The 17878-nt window shown below is 46.3% G+C and overlaps 1 protein-coding gene across 1 annotated transcript in view; it reads left to right on the top strand.

Moving 5' to 3' along the window:
- The first annotated feature begins 9620 nt into the window (after nucleotides 1-9620).
- EPB41L4B (erythrocyte membrane protein band 4.1 like 4B) overlaps nucleotides 9621-17878 on the top strand; it is a 334961-nt gene continuing 326703 nt past the window's right edge. The window contains exon 1 of the mRNA XM_040353483.1: nucleotides 9621-10240. Within this exon, the coding sequence (XP_040209417.1) occupies nucleotides 9947-10240 (294 nt within the window). The 5' untranslated portion in view covers nucleotides 9621-9946. The remainder of the gene's footprint in view (nucleotides 10241-17878) is intronic.

The raw sequence follows: 17878 nt of genomic DNA, 5'->3' as shown, positions 1-17878 counted from the left end.
ATTAAATATTGTAAACTAAACTGTAGTATAAGGATATACATAAAAAACAAATGTTTTATTAATAGTGAAACTATGTGTTGGAATGGAGACAGCAGGTTCTTCAAAAAATATATATAATGATTTAAGGGTAAAAAGTTAAGACTATCCACCTAAACATAGGGGCACTTATGTACAATTTTAAGGGCACATCGACTGCATAAAGATTTGGGGGACACCTGTGGCATGCACATTTTTATGGGGACACCTGTGGCATGTACATTTTTATGGGGAACACCTGCAGCATGAACATTACTATGGGGACACCTGTGGCATGCACATTTTTATGGGGAACACCTGCAGCATGAACATTACTATGGGGACACCTGTGGCATGCACATTTTTATGGGGAACACCTGCAGCATGAACATCACTATGGTGACACCTGTGGCATGTACATTTTTATGGGGCACACCTGCAGCATGAACATTACTATGGGGACCCCTGTGGCATGTACATTTTTATGGGGAACACCTGCAGCATGAACATTACTATGGGGACACCGGTGGCATGTACATTTTTATGGGGGAACACCTGCAGCATGAACATCACTATGGGGACACCTGTGGCATGTACATTTTTATGGGGAACACCTGCAGCATGAACATCACTATGGTGACACCTGTGGCATGTACATTTTTATGGGGCACACCTGCAGCATGAACATTACTATGGGGACCCCTGTGGCATGTACATTTTTATGGGGAACACCTGCAGCATGAACATTACTATGGGGACACCGGTGGCATGCACATTTTTATGGGGAACACCTGCAGCATGAACATTACTATGGGGACACCTGTGGCATGTACATTTTTATGGGGGAACACCTGCAGCATGAACATCACTATGGGGACACCTGTGGCATGTACATTTTTATGGGGAACACCTGCAGCATGAACATCACTATGGTGACACCTGTGGCATGTACATTTTTTTGGGGCACACCTGCAGCATGAACATTACTATGGGGACACCTGTGGCATGCACATTTTTATGGGGAACACCTGCAGCATGAACATTACTATGGGGACACCTGTGGCATGTACATTTTTATGGGGGAACACCTGCAGCATGAACATCACTATGGGGACACCTGTGGCATGTACATTTTTATGGGGAACACCTGCAGCATGAACATCACTATGGTGACACCTGTGGCATGTACATTTTTATGGGGGAACACCTGCAGCATGAACATCACTATGGGGACACCTGTGGCATGTACATTTTTATGAGGCACACCTGCAGCATGAACATTACTATGGGGACCCCTGTGGCATGGACATTTTTATGGGGAACACCTGCAGCATGAACATTACTATGGGGACACCGGTGGCATGTACATTTTTATGGGGAACACCTGCAGCATGAACATTGAGATGGGGACACCTGTGGCATGGACATTCATATGGAGACACATGTGTGAACAAGTACATTTTTAGGGGGACACACGTGGCATGGATTTCTTCTAATCAATTTATAAAATATAACTGAAATCCAGGGTGTTTTTTAAAAAAAAGGGGTCTCCAGGTGTTGCCAAACATAAACCACCTATATTTGCAATACAATGCAGAGTGCCCACTGAGGCAGGCATTTTAGCAGCAGTATTTGGTTAAAATCGCCTTTTTTTTTAAAACACCTCTATATCGAGCTACTCTGCAATTATAGGGCTATTGGGACATGATGGTGAGCATGCATGGGTTAATGATGACGTAAGTAACAACATGGAAACGAGTACTCACAGATAAAAACCTCACAGGGTGGAGAAAGATGGCTGCAGTGTCCTAGACGTCACTGTTCTCTTCCTGATACTTCTTGAAGGAGGAAGTGGCTGTGGAGTGGGAGGAAGTGGGTGGAGTAGGGTGGGTGGTTCTTTTGCCTGTGAAAATGTGCATGTGCATACAAAAAACGCATATGGTTTAAACTTATGGAACTGCACATATGTGCGTTTTCCATTGACTTCAATGTTAAAAAAAACTTATGCGTTTGCTATAAGGTTTCAAAAACGTCTGCAAAACCGTGGTTGAACACGTTTTCGCATACTGTTAAAAAACGTTTTGCAAGCAAATCGTACACACCCGGATTCATCTGAGTGCATACGATTTGCAATGCATTGTCTATGTATGCGTTTTCCCATACGGTCCCATACGTTTTCAATACTGAAATCGTATGCGGCGGACGGATGGGAAAAACGTAGTGTGAACCCAGCCTTAGAGAAGGAGACCTTACTGGAAATGTACTCTTACCAAAGCCACTCAATCACCTGATATGAGTTATGAGTGACTGTCAATTTTCTAAATTTCTTGTAGCATAAGTTAATTTTGAATGAGGTAATGAGGAATACTGAATTTTTTTTTCTTACATATTTTTACAATTTTATACAGCACAGCTTTTTATTCCAACATGCCAATAGGGTTATGATGTAAATGTATCTATTTAGATATGGGTACTAGTAAATGACAATGGGGGTTATTTACGATAGGCAAATCCACTTTGCACAAGTGCACTTGAAATTGCACTGAAAGTGCACTTGGAAGTGCATTTGCATGTCCCCCTCGGATCAACAGCTACTGCACTTCCAAGTGCACTTCCAGTGCATTTTCAAGTGCACTTTGCACTTGTAGAGCAAAGTGAATTTACCTTTTGTAAATAACCCCCATTGACACCTGTCAAGTTCACACAGTGCAAAACATTGCTGCCATGGTATGTGTAAGCAGGGCCGTCGTCAGGTGCTGCCACCTCAAATTGAGAAGCGGGGGACTGCCGCAAATTGAGAAGCGGGGGTGACGCCGCTTAAAGAGAAAATTGAGAAGTGGGGGAGGGGTGTGAATTGAGAAGCTGGGGGGGGGGGTGCCACAAATTGGGTGGGGGTTCCCTGGGGACCTCTGGGCCCCTTACAAAATAAAAAAAAGGATAAGAAAAATATATATAAAAAATTATGAAAAAAAAGGGGGGTAGCCATCCGGGGCCCTGGGGACCTCTGGGCCCTTTAGTAAAAAAACAAAAAACAAAACAATAATAATATATAAACAAAAAAATACATTTTTTTTGATAAAAAAATAATTAAAAAAAAGGGGGGGGGGGTTGCCATTCACGCCCCTGGGGACCTCTAGGACCATTGATAAAAAGAAAGAAAAAAATATATATATGAAAAAATTCAACATTTTTTTTATAAAAAAAAAAAGGGAGGGGGTTGCCATCCAGGGCCCTGGGGACCTCCGAGCCCCTGGGAACCTCTGGGCCCTTTCATAAAAAGAAAAAAGAAATAAAAAAATATGATGACGGCGCTGTGTGTAAGGCCCCCTACAGCCGTATGGTAGTTTTTAGGGATGTGCAAACCACCACACAAACAGATCATTAAAGTGGTTCTAAAGGCAGAACTTTTTTTTATCTTAATTCATTAAAGTGATACTAAAGTCTAAAGTGTTTTTTTAGTTTAAAAATAACAAATATGTTATACTTACCTGCCCTGTGCAATGGTTTTGCACCGAGCAGCCCAGATCCTCCTCTTCTCAGGTCATTCACCCCTCCCTCCTATTGAGTGCCCTACAGCAAGCTATGGGTTCACCCGAGGCACTGCTCTGTGTATCCATTCAGACACTGAGACACAGTTCGGCCCCGCCCCTCTCTCACCTCATTGGCTCACTGACTTTGACAGCATCAGGATCCAATGGTGCCATGCTGCCGTTTTCAGACAATAAGGAGGGAGAGTCCCGGGCAGCCGAGACTGTCCTGCAACATTGCTGGATTAGGTGGGCTGGGGAGGTGGCTCCACAGAAGGCTTTTATCTTAATGCATAGAATGTATTAAGATAAAAAAAACTTCTGGCTTTACAACCACTTTAAGATTTAAAAAAAAATCTTCTGTGTGCAGCAGCTCCCCCAGCCCCCCAATACTTACCTGAGCCCATCTCTATCCAGCAATGCTGCAGGAGAGACTCGGTTGCCTAGGACTTTGCCTCCTCATTGACTGAGACAGCAGCGGAGCGCCATTGGCCCCTGCTGCTGTCAATTAAAGTCTGTGATCTAATGAGATTAGAGAGGGGTCGGGGCCTAGCCATGCTCTGTGCCTGAATGGATACAGGGAGCTGCAGCTTGGCTTGAATGTCCTCCTAGCAAACTGCTTGCTGTATGGGCAGGAGGGAGGGACCAGGAGCAGCATAGAGGGACCCGAGAAGAGGAGAAGCTGGGCTGCAGGTAAGTATAGGCATGTTTATTATTTTTAAAGTGTTACTAAACCCACAACAATAAAACTAGTCTGTATATGCAGTAATTCATGCTTGTTATACTCACTATGGAACCTAAGGAGTTAATCCTATGGATTGTGTAAAAAGGCAGGAGGTAATCAGTGGTTCCGGCAGCTGCGATAGCCACCGGGAACAGCCGATCACTTGGAGAAAAGGCAGAACGACAGTCTGCCTATGTACGCAAGGCAGACTGCTGTTCTGTTAGGGAGAAAACAGAGATCTTGTGTTATAGCTAAACTGAAACACTGATCTAATTTCTCCTCCAGTGCATCCAATCCCCCCACAAGTATAAAGCATTCCCTAGGAGCACACTTAAACCTCTGATTGCTCCTGGTGTTAACCTATTCCCTGCCACTGTCATGTATATAGTAAAAGTGATTTTTTTTTTTTTAAGCACGGATTACTGTATTGGTGTCATTGGTCCCCAAAAAGTGTCACTTAGTATTAGATTTGTCTGTTGCAATGTCACAGTCCCGCTACAAATCGTTGATCACTGCCATTACTAGTAAAAACAATAAAAAGTCCATAAATCTAGCCCATAGTTTGCAGACGCTATAACATTTGCGCAAATCAATATAAACTTATTGGGATTTTTTTTACCAAAAATATGTAGCAGAATTCATATTGGCCTAAATGTATAAAGAAATTTGATATTTTAAAAATGTATATTGGGAATATTTTATAGCAGGTAGTATAGCAGGTTTATAGCGCAAAAAACAAACAAAAAAACACAGAGGTGATCAAATACCACCAACAGAAAGATCTATTTTTGGGGAAAAAAGGACGCCAATTTTATTTGTGTACAGTGTCGCATGACCGCGCCATTGTCAGTAGCGCAAAAAAATTGCCTGGTCAGAAAGTGGGTAAAACCTTCTGGGGCAGAAGTGGTTAAACACACACAAAAAAAACAAAAACAAAAAAAAACAAGACTTTTGTATCACTTTAACATGCCTGGCAAATTTATTGTAGATTTAAGCTGCACAGTATCTGGTAATGTGTTTTTATTTAGGTGCTCTTTGTACTAATCAAAGTGATACAAATGTTTCCAACTAATGTTTTCCAACTAACAAATGTTTTTGTAACTAAAATACTTTTTTTATAGGAGACGTGTGAGCATAGTAAAGAAGCAAACATTTAGCCTAGGTTCATACTATAGTGATACAGGAACCAGTTTGATTCCAGCGCCAGGTCCCACAACGCATCTCTCCCGCAGAAGTTCACACTACCCTCTGCGAACGGCTGCGGGTCTCAATACAATGGTAATGACACCCCCTGATCGGATCACAGTGCAAACTGTGTATTCGGACAGGAATCAGATTGCATGGGTGAGAACAAAAGTCCATGCACCTTTTTTGTTTCTTCAAATCCAATATGAGTTCAGCTATACAGCTGTATGACTGAACTCGCATTGCACAGACATCACATGAAATTGGCACCGCAGTGCGGGTGCGAATCACATGTGATGTCTGTGTTCGTTACAATGTGAACCTGGGCTCATGCAGGTTTCTACGCATCCAATTCGCATAGCAGGAGATTGTGACCGGCTCTCTATGGAGCTAGTTCACACATCTCCGCAGCGGCTCTAGTGCAAATTACGCAGTTGTCCTGTGAGTCTTTTGGTCCGTTTCAGATCCAAATTCAGCTCAAAATCCGGGCTGAAATCGGACCTGAAACTGTGAATGGAGATGCACCAAACTCCTGCTGTGAGCTGCTCCATGCTCTAGTGTGAACCCAGCCTCATACTCACCTCTCTACTGCTCCATGGTTCTGATGTTACAGCTGTCCCCATTGGCAGGGCTGTCTTAATGAGAGGGCACACCTGGGCACTGCCCAGGGGCCCCAGCTGCATAGCGGGCCCCTGCACTTTCCCCAAAGCAGCTGGTCCCTGAGCCCACGCTGCCCCGAAATTGGGGGCCACGTGATGGCACTGAGATTGATGGATACCCAGGGGTGGTAGGCTGGCAGTGGTGCGCCATGCTGTGCAGAATGATACCTATTATTTCACAGCCAGCAGGAAGGGGCAGGGCCGGAGCACCAGTGATGCTCTGACCCCTCCCCATGCAGCTTGAGTACTCTGGACTCAAAGGAAGGGATGTAAAGAGGCCACAGTGTAGGGATATCAGGGATGTAGTGGGGTCACAATACAAGGGGTATCTTATGGTATATGGTAACAGTGCTGGGGGGAATATCTAGGGTGTAGAGGATTCAGAGTGCTGGGGGGATATCTGGGGTGTAGAGGGGTCATAGTGCTGGGGGTATATCTGAGGTGTAGAGGGGTCAGAGTGCTGGGGGTATATCTGAGATGTAGAGGGGTCAGAGAGCTTGGGGGATATCTGAGGTGCAGAGGGGTCAGAGAGCTGGGGGGATATCTGAGGTGTAGAGGGGTCAGAGTGCTTGGGGGATATCTGAGGTGTAGAGGGGTCAGAGAGCTTGGGGGGTATCTGAGGTGTAGAGGGGTCAGAGAGCTTGGGGGATATCTGAGGTGTAGAGGGGTCAGAGAGCTTGGGGGATATCTGAGGTGTAGAGGGGTCAGAGAGCTGGGGGGATATCTGAGGTGTAGAGGGGTCAGAGTGCTTGGGGGATATCTGGGGTGTAGAGGGGTCATAGTGCTGGGGGTATATCTGAGGTGTAGAGGGGTCAGAGTTCTGGGGGGATATCTGAGGTGTAGAGGGGTCAGAGAGCTTGGGGGATATCTGAGGTGTAGAGGGGTCAGAGAGCTTGGGGGATATCTGAGGTGTAGAGGGGTCAGAGAGCTTGGGGGATATCTGAGGTGTAGAGGGGTCAGAGAGCTTGGGGGATATCTGAGGTGGAGAGGGGTCAGAGAGCTTGGGGGATATCTGAGGTGTAGAGGGGTCAGAGAGCTTGGGGGATATCTGAGGTGTAGAGGGGTCAGAGAGCTTGGGGGATATCTGAGGTGTAGAGGGGCTATAGTGCTGGGGAGGCATCAATTTAGCAGATGTATTATATGCAGAGGACAGCTTTGTTAATTTATGTATGTAGTATTTTCTCACTGTTTCTTTGCTGTACAGAATTATTGTTCATGTAGTAAATGCAAAGCTCTACCCACTTGATGTCTGTTTACCTGCACTGTCTCCCTTGTAGGGGCCCCAGAGCATTACTTTGCCCAGGGGCCCATGATGCTATTAAGATGGCCCTGCCCATTGGCTCTAAGTTCATTTGGTGGTCACACCGAATATTGATTTGATTTGGATTTCTCTTCTGTTCATTTACTTTCCATTTTGTTGATAAAAATAATCTACTAAAACAGTAGTGTCCCGTCCATTAGGGGTGCCTGGGCACCGCCCCCCTCTCTCCATGCCACCTCCTATATGAATAGTGGGTAGTTTAATGCACAGCATGAATCTATCAATGGCCGCTCCCAATTCAGGCGTCTGGTCCCTTTCAGGACGCCAAATGTGCCTAAATTACAGCAGTAGGTTTTTTTTTAAAGCACCTGATTAGAGCCGTAGGCTCTAATAGGCTTCAAAATAGGGTGGGCTCAGAGCGCAGAACATTGCACTATGAGATCACCCAGGTCAGTGGCGGTGCGTCCATAAGGGGCGCACGGGCACCGCCCCCTCTCTCCTGCCACTTCCCTATCACCATAGATAGATTCATGCATTGCATGAATTTATTTATGGTCGTCGGTGCCACCCCGTTTAGGTGCCCGGCCCCTTTTCGTGTGTCGGGAGCCTGAATTACAGCTACAGGTTATTTTTTGGAAGCACCTTATTAGAGTCATAGGCTTTAATAGGCGTCCAAAAAGGTGAACAGCGGGCCCCATGCTGGTCGCTCGCAGTTCACTCAGTGTTGTGTTAGGAAAGCAAATGAATATTAGCTTTCCGAACACTGAACCGCCTCTCAGCCAATCAGGTGCGTGGGTATGTAACCTGTCACCTGATTAGCTGAAACAACAGGCGCTGTGATTGGACACCTATCAGCAGTGGTGTTGCTAGGCGGGTGCGAGCCGCATCCGAGTGACACCCGCCAGAGGGGTGACACCCATGGGTAGCGGCTCCACTAACACCGCCTGTAGCCCTGTGTCCCTCAGCAGAGCGGAACGAAGCTGACTCCCCCTCCACTCTGTTTACATCCACAGAGGAGGAGGAGCCCACACTTGAGGAACACACACCGCTGTGTGTGGCTGCTGTTCTGATGTCTGTTTAGGGGGTGTCTATACTGCTGGGGGGTCTGCACCGAGGTGGGGGTGTCTGTAATGATTAAGGGGTCTGCACTGAGGGGGTATCTGTACTGAGAGGGAGGTTTATACCTAGGGAGGGGGTCTATATTGATGGAGGGGGTCTGTACTGAGGGAGGGGATCTGTAGTTAGTGTGGGGGGGTCTATACTGAGGGGGGACTATAGTTGGTGGGGGTGTGACACCATTTTTTTCGCACTGGGTAACACCAACCTGAGTGACGCCACTGCCTATCAAGCATCCAATCATAGCAGGGGATGGGAAGAGAGGACAGGAGAAGACATCGAGGAGAGTGGAGGACACTGCTGCCGTGACCCGCTGCCCCACCGAGACAGGTAAGGTGGGCGGGAGATGCACACTGGCAGCATTTGTTTGCGCCCCCCAAAAAGAATTTGAGCACCAGCCGCCACTGACCCAGGTGTTACAAACTGGGAATGAACATTCACTGTTGTAACACTGATCCTCAATCCAGCCAGTCTGAGACTGTTTTTCAATTAGCTAAAAAGAGAATCGTCACAATTGGCCGCCGAGGAGGAGGGAGGAAGCGGAAGCTGCCGATGCCCATGAAGAGCAGGGGAAGGTAAAGCCGCTCGTCGCCACAGATGAGGGGTAGGTGCACCTGACCCGCCTGCTGACTAACCGGGGGGGGGTGTTACTGTTTGCCCACCCCCCAAAAAAATTACCAGCGGCCACCACTGTAATAAAACATATATTCTCACTTTGCAGCATTTCTTCACACCTGCCTCAAACTTTTACACACTACAGCCTCCTCCTAAAGCAAGAACACGTTTGGTCTTCTGTACAGACTCCCCTCACCTGCACAGGCAGTTTCTTTTAGTAAAGGTGAACTATACCTTTAAGCTAAGATAAAGCTGAAACAGGCAGAATATACAAAGGCGGTCATGTGGGGGAGTCTAGCTGCAGACCAGCCATTATCTGTGACTGACAGCGACTTCCCCAGGCATTGTGGGCTCGGCGGGACCACGTGACCCTCTACCTTTCCCTGGAGCAGGAAGTGCAGGGGAAGGGGTTAAAACACCTGCTGCTGCTGCAGCCTCGTCAATAGAGAGACTGGGAGAGGAGCCAAACTAGTGTGGAGGGAGGAGGAGGAGGAGACACGGTACAAGAAGAGAGAAGGAGAAGGAGGAGGAGGAGAGCTGAGGGAGGGGGAAACCAAACAAACCCGGCTCTGTGTCATTCCACTTCAGCTGGGAACCCGAAGTGAGAGGAAGACGGGGCGGCCATTTCCCGGGGGGCTCCCTCCTCAGGTGTCCTATTAGTGTCAAGGAGGAAGGACTAGGAAGGGATGTGTGGCCGGGACTAGGAGAAGAGGAAAGTTTCCTGGAAGGACACACCTGTGCCGGGACCTCGTCCATGGCTGTACGGCTCTGAGAGGTGCCCTCCGCTTTTATCACCCAGGAAGAGGAGGTTCTGGGGCGGAGGGAGGGAGTGAGTGAGGGGACGATGATGCTGCGGTTCCTGCGGAGGACCTTTGGCCGGCGGTCGATGCAGCGGCACGCTGGGAGAGGAGGATTTCGTGCTGGTCGGGATGAGAGGGATGGCGGAGCCGTGGGGATGAGGGCAGCTGCTCCGGTCACTTCTCCTTCTGGGGGGTTCTACTCGCACCCCAACTATCACTCCCCCCCTGTACACAGCGGAGGAGCCACGGTCCACATCCCCGCCGCCGGGGACAGCAAGTCGGTGCTGACCTGTAAAGTACAACTACTGGACGGGACCGATGTCAGTGTGGACCTACCGGTAAGACCATCAGCTTTTCCTCAACTGCTCATTGCTTCTTCTGTAAGGGACTGGCTGTCACATGGAAGGCAGGGAGATCAGGAGCATGGCAAGTACTGGCAGTAATAGATGGACAAAGCATGGCACAGAGGGGGTGACAGGATATTGTGGGGTCATCCTATAGATTACAGCAATGACAGGACACTGCGGGGTCATCCTATAGATTACAGCAATGACAGGACACTGCGGGGTCATCCTATAGATTACAGCAATGACGGGACACTGCGGGGTCATCCTATAGATTACAGCAATGACAGGACACTGCGGGGTCATCCTATAGATTACAGCAATGACGGGACACTGCGGGGTCATCCTATAGATTACAGCAATGACGGGACACTGCGGGGTCATCCTATAGGTTACAGCAATGTCGGGACACTGCGGGGTCATCCTATAGGTTACAGCAATGACGGGACACTGTGGGGTCATCCTATAGGTTACAGCAATGACGGGACACTGCGGGGTCATCCTATAGATTACAGCAATGACGGGACACTGCGGGGTCATCCTATAGGTTACAGCAATGACGGGACACTGCGGGGTCATCCTATAGGTTACAGCAATGACGGGACACTGCGGGGTCATCCTATAGATTACAGCAATGACGGGACACTGCGGGGTCATCCTATAGATTACAGCAATGACCGGGACACTGCTGGGTCATCCTATAGGTTACAGCAATGACAGGATATTGTGGGGTCATCCTATAGGTTACAGCAATGACGGGACACTGCGGGGTCATCCTATAGATTACAGCAATGACGGGACACTGCGGGGTCATCCTATAGATTACAGCAATGACCGGGACACTGCTGGGTCATCCTATAGATTACAGCAATGACAGGACACTGCGGGGTCATCCTATAGATTACAGCAATGACAGGACACTGCGGGGTCATCCTATAGATTACAGCAATGACGGGACACTGCGGGGTCATCCTATAGATTACAGCAATGACAGGACACTGCGGGGTCATCCTATAGATTACAGCAATGACGGGACACTGCGGGGTCATCCTATAGATTACAGCAATGACGGGACACTGCGGGGTCATCCTATAGATTACAGCAATGACGGGACACTGCGGGGTCATCCTATAGATTACAGCAATGACGGGACACTGCGGGGTCATCCTATAGGTTACAGCAATGTCGGGACACTGCGGGGTCATCCTATAGGTTACAGCAATGACGGGACACTGTGGGGTCATCCTATAGGTTACAGCAATGACGGGACACTGCGGGGTCATCCTATAGATTACAGCAATGACGGGACACTGCGGGGTCATCCTATAGGTTACAGCAATGACGGGACACTGCGGGGTCATCCTATAGGTTACAGCAATGACGGGACACTGCGGGGTCATCCTATAGATTACAGCAATGACCGGGACACTGCTGGGTCATCCTATAGGTTACAGCAATGACCGGGACACTGCTGGGTCATCCTATAGGTTACAGCAATGACAGGATATTGTGGGGTCATCCTATAGGTTACAGCAATGACGGGACACTGCGGGGTCATCCTATAGATTACAGCAATGACGGGACACTGCGGGGTCATCCTATAGGTTACAGCAATGACGGGACACTGCGGGGTCATCCTATAGGTTACAGCAATGACGGGACACTGCGGGGTCATCCTATAGATTACAGCAATGACGGGACACTGCGGGGTCATCCTATAGATTACAGCAATGACCGGGACACTGCGGGGTCACCCTATAGATTACAGCAATGACGGGACACTGCGGGGTCATCCTATAGATTACAGCAATGACCGGACACTGCAGGGGGCATCCTATAGATTACAGCAATGACCGGACACTGCGGGGTCATACTATAGGTTATAGTAATGAATGGATACTCTAGGATCATTATATATAATGCAGAAATGAGAAGACACTGCAGGGTTATTCTTTAGATTATAGCGATGACAGGCTACTGTGGGTATATTCTATAGGTTGACCCCACAGTGTCCTGCCATTACCGTAATCTATAGTAGGACCCAGCAGTGCAATGTTGGCTGGTCACTGTGGGGTTATTCTGAAAAAGGCAGAGGTGCTGCAGGGTCATCCTATAGATTACAATGATAACACTGGGGGGGGGGGGGGTACAATCCTATAGAGTTATGGCAGGACACTGTGGGGTCATGCTATAGCTTGCAGTCATGACAGGACCTGCAGGGTTCTCCTTTTAGATTAGTGATGACAGGACACTGCGGGGCCATGCTGTAGATTGCAAGAGTGACAGGGCACTGAGGGGGTCATCCTATAGCTTGCAGTGATTACAGGGCACTGAGGGGGGTCATCCTTTAGATTGCAGTAAAACTGCTGTCGAGGTGTGATAAAGAATCGTCCTTTTCCAGTTTCTGCAGAAGTACAGTTGTGTTGATCATTCCTCATTGTTCTGGATTCTACTGTTGTCAGCTACAATGTTTATGGAATAGTTGGCTATCTGTTTATCCTTTTTATAATAATATATTCCACAATAGTGCACCTGGCACACTGGGGCGGTAATGTGCGGCTGGTTTATAAATGGGATAAAAGCTGCATGCGTTGTGGATTGGTGCGCATGTTTGTAGAATAATGCAATATAATAGTGACTGTTTTTATGACAAACGTTCTGCTTTTCTATTTCATCTTTGCTAATGTTCAGTAGCTTCTCCATGAGCTAAATTCTACGTTTTGCCCTGCAATGCATCATTCAATGGGTAAATATCATTGACAATCAGTTCAGCAACAGGTGGAATGCTGGAAGCTGCCAGCACAGAACACAATACTCTTCTTTTGTGGATGAAATGCTGCTTTTGAAATTGATTTGTGTTTTTGCTGAATGATTTTATATATACGCTTCTTACTAGTGGGTTGTGTCAAACACAGGAAAATCAGAGCTCTCCACATGTTTGGAACACAGGTCAGCAAAATCATATTGTCTTTCGAGGCATTATTTGGCCTGCTTGCGTTGTGTGGTTTTTGGACGCAGCTTGTCCCATTGAGCTGTGTGTACACTGCAGGCAAAGCAGCATTTCTTGTTTGCCATTCTAACACATGGAATTTGCTTTTATATAGAAAAGTGTGTGGCTTGAGCTCATGCTTGCACGTTCCCAATTTTTAGTCAGGATCAAGGCATGTTCAGCAATCTCAGGGTTACATGGACACTTTCTGCCCTAAACACTATCGGGTGTAAATTCTGGACTTTTACAGAAAAAAAAATGTATGTGTATACTGTATGTCTCTGGAATATGGGTACAGTTGCTCATTGACCCTTATCTCAACGCAGAACGCACTTTGGACATCCGTTGCAGGTAACAGGTGCTTCTGGCGGGCAGAGAAGTGTCGGCATTGGCTATTTATCAGTAATCAGAAAAATCTTTCTGCCAAGGGGAAACCTCAGATGCTGTTGTAGAGCCCAGAAATGGTGTTGATTTGCAAGAAAACAATGGACGTTTACCTTAAAAAGTGATGGATGCATTTAACTGCAATGCCCAATCATGGGCGAGGGGGGGAAAAAAAAAACTGTCATATGATTAGTTCGACATGAACAAAGCTTAATTGTAATCCCCTCTTTTTCTCTGGTTTCTCTAGGGGGGGGGGGGTTGTGTATGCAGCAGGGGGGGTGGGATGGAAATGTCCAGCATGAGCAATCTGAGCCTCCCATTTTTTCCATTTTATTATAATTTTCAGTGACAGAGAGGGGGGGGGGGGGTGCTGGTTAACTCTCCCATAGGAATTTAATTGAGATTCAGTCTGGGGTGGAGCTTTTTATTTCCTAACCATGGTGCAGATCTGAATGGGGCCAAGTGTCCAGCAAGGTTTTTTTTACATTGTTATAATAAGCCAACTCCACTGATAATGATGACTGATGGAGAACTGATGCATTGAATTAACTTGCTGGCTCTGGTGGTTATCTTCCCGATGGTCATTGGTGTCTCTTCTACACGACCATGACAATGGTGTCACTCTTTTGTAGCTTTTACTCTATGGCAGCGGTATTTGGATGTATCTGCACATTCAGTTGGGTAATTCGGATCACTGTAATCTTTGACTGATATAGAGGCCAGCATGTGATTGTTTGCCATCAATCATGCTCAGCAGAGTTGTTGGATGTCCTTTAGCTTCTTTGGTTAAGAAATGTATACTGTATTTGTATTGTAAAAGTCTTAGTGTCTCATCTTCAGAGTTCTTGCATTGTTTGTTTAATCTTGCTTTATACAGATATCCTGTTGGCCAAGACATGTAGGTTAACATTTTCGTTTCAACATTTGCTGATTGATTCTCAAATAACTTTGCATAGGTACATACATATATTGACTTTTGCAGTGTTCCACTGTGTGTGTGTGTGTGTGTGTGTGTGTGGTTTTTGTTTTTATAGCAACTGTTGCCAATTCAGACTGCATGTATAGGCAAACTGTGGTAGCATGCAAACAAGGTTGTTGCTGTTGGGTACTTCTTCAAAAAGAAAGGGATATGTGATGTATTGGGTGCCCTTAACACTCTTCTGTATCTGTGTCTTGGCATCTTCTATTAAACACTTGCAGTGCGCTGGCAAAAAAATAAGACAGGTGCATTTATGTTGCATGTTGATGGAATATTGAAAGTCAGTAAACGTAGACTGGTGCGATTTCAGCATATTCAAATGAATGGGCTGCACTTAAATTGTACAGGAACACAAGCATTTTCCTGTGTGATTCCTAGTGTGAACCAACCCTTCTTGGGGGAACTGCACCTGCGATCGGCAGGAGTGCTCTGATTAGCCCTAGAGGTCGACCGATATGAGTTTTTTCTTTGCATGATATTTAGAAATCAGGGCGGCCGATATATGATGCCAATTTTTGCGCCCGATATTTTAGGCAGATTTTTGTCAGGTGCCATTGGTTGGCACTGATTAGCAGGTGGCACTAATTGGCAATGGCACTAGCAGGTGGCACTGATTGGCAGGTGGCACCAGTTGGCATTGGCAGGTGGCACTGGCAGATTTCACAGCCGATAGTGTAACTGTGTGAAACTGCTCATTACAGCGCCGCGGTGAAAGAGAGAGATTCAGCGATGTCTGAGGTGGGCGGGACCAGCAGCTATCCAGCCAATGAGTGGGCTGTTTAAGAAAAGGACGGGCCACATACACGTATCGGCCTGCCCAGGTTCCATCCCATTGGCTGGTGTTGGATAGCTGGGTCCCGCCCACCCCGACATCGATCCTCAATTCTTTCTCTTTCTCTTTTTCAAGTACATTACCTTTTTTAATAAATGCAACCAGTGTTTTTATCATGTTACGCTATGGACCTCCTTCTTCCTTGCATGCTGTATGATTCCACGGACCATATGTTATGTTGAAGGAGTTCTATGGTACGCTTAAAGGGTCACTAAAGGAAAAAATTTTTTTAGCTGAAATGACTGTTTACAGGGTATAGAGACATAATAGTTAACTGATTCCCTTTAAAAAATATTAAAAATAGATAAAAAACAATTGTATAATGTACCTACAGTTTAGTTTCATTTTTGCTGTTGTTTCCTGGTTCTCTGATGTACAGAGACAAATAGCCAATAGAGGGCAGTGATACTTTGTAAAACGAAACTGGATTGGTGCTGACACACAGTAATCACACCTCCTTGATTAGTGACCACAGTGAGAAATCTCCCAGTACTGTGGTGATCAGGAAACGGACAACCAGGAAGTGTCCAGAACAGAGAGGAATTACAGCAACATCAGAGCAAAAACGAACAATGAGGACATGAAACCAGGACTGCAGTAAGGTAAAGGAAGCTAATTTTAGCTAAAACATTTTTTTCCTTTAGTGACCCTTTAATTCCATCTGTATTGAAAGTCAGCTACCTGGTATTACTGTTCACTGGATGTCAAAGGCCGCGGCTGGGTTATAGCCCAATGCCTATTTGTGCTTGCCTTTTGGCTGTTTACCAATCTTATACGGTGGTGGGCACTTCATTTATTTGTGGACTCACTGTGGTGCTATTCCTAGCCATTGCATATGGATCAATATTCTGGTTTATGGAATGTTTTTGAGCTGATCTACTTATAAGCTATTGGTGTATGCTCTGGAGGATATCCATCTTTACATACAATACTCTTGTCGTCTGAGGACTATTGTGGACTCTATCAATATTGTCGCAGTTGCTTTTTCCTTGCATGTCATACATGATGATTTTTTTTTTTTTTTTTAAACATTTAGTTGCCCAACTTAGGCAGCGGCAATTCACCCTCTGCTTATCGCTTCACCAAGTTACATATCATCACATCTGATGCAGTTTCTACCAGTGCATTTTTGTAAAGGTGCAGGATATTTTTTTTTTTTTTTTTTATTACATGCAGCATGGTGCATTTTTGGCTCCATAGACTTAGAAAATGCATGGAAAAACTTGTGTGTGGTGTGTGTGTGTTTTTTTTTTTTTTTTTTTTTTTTTTTTTTTTGCATGACAAGACACTTCAATAATAAAACACAGACAATTCTAACACATTCCAAAAATGTAAAACACATCAAACTGCACAAAACTCTTTGTGAAAAAATGCAAACCTTACCGCCAAATTCACATCAACCACAGCCTACGTAGGTGTGAACCTATGACTGGGTCTACATGTCTTCTCCAAGAGGCATGCATTTTAGTGAACTTTAATTTGAACATTCTAGCATGGGTTAATGTGTAGCTTTGTGCATATACATTGATTTCAGTGGAAATGCCCGAATCTGCTGCAGCTGTGCATGGCAGCCAATCATCGCAGCCAGCAGGTCAGGAAAGGAGGTGGGGACGAGATAGTGAGCGCGCACGCCCCCCCCCCCCCCCCAGGTCCTTTGGTACCTTGTTCCCATGTTGAGGACAAGGGCCTCTTCCCGACAACCCTGGTCGTTGGTTGTTGGGGTCTGAGGGCGGGGGCTTATCGGAACTATTGAAGCCCCCTCCCGGCGGCCCCCCAACCTATGTGAATGAGTATGGGGTACATTGTACACATACCCATTTACCAAAAAAGTGTCAAAAATAAAACTCATACGGATTCAGACTAGTGTCTGAACATGCCTGTTCTTTCATAATCTTCAGATGATTGATTACTCATGTGGATTGGCACGCTTTTGAGCCCAGGTTCACACTGGGTACGATTTCCTTCGATTTGAGATGCGATTTCACATGTGAAATTGCATCTCAAATCGGCGGCATTTGCCGCCAATTGTCGGCAATGACACTGTCCTAATCGGTGCGACGCCGCATCTGCACCGATTTCAAAAAGTAGTTCCTGTACTACTTTTTGCGATTTCGGGCCGCGATTTACATAGACATCTGTGCAGAAACCTGCACAGATGTCTCTTAAATCGCGGCCAAAATCGGGACTGCCGACGGGAGTGAAATCGTGCGGGTTCAGCTGAACTCGCACGGCTTCACTCCCGCAGCCCAGTGTGAACCAGGGCTGAAACCAAAGGAAATAAATGCAATGTTGAATTCATAGATATACATAAACAGGAATAAGTGGTACATATCAACCACATTGAACAAAGAGCCCATATACAACATGGCTCTGAGTGGTAAGTATTTGAAGATACTGACGTGTTTCGAAAGTGCATATAAATTTATCATCGGGGACAAAAAAAACACG

Source organism: Rana temporaria, chromosome 5 (genome assembly GCF_905171775.1).
Source record: "Rana temporaria chromosome 5, aRanTem1.1, whole genome shotgun sequence".
Classification (NCBI taxonomy): Eukaryota; Metazoa; Chordata; class Amphibia; order Anura; family Ranidae; genus Rana; species Rana temporaria.
The sequence above is the reverse complement of the archived record's forward strand: the minus strand, read 5'-3'. Positions and strand labels throughout refer to the sequence as shown.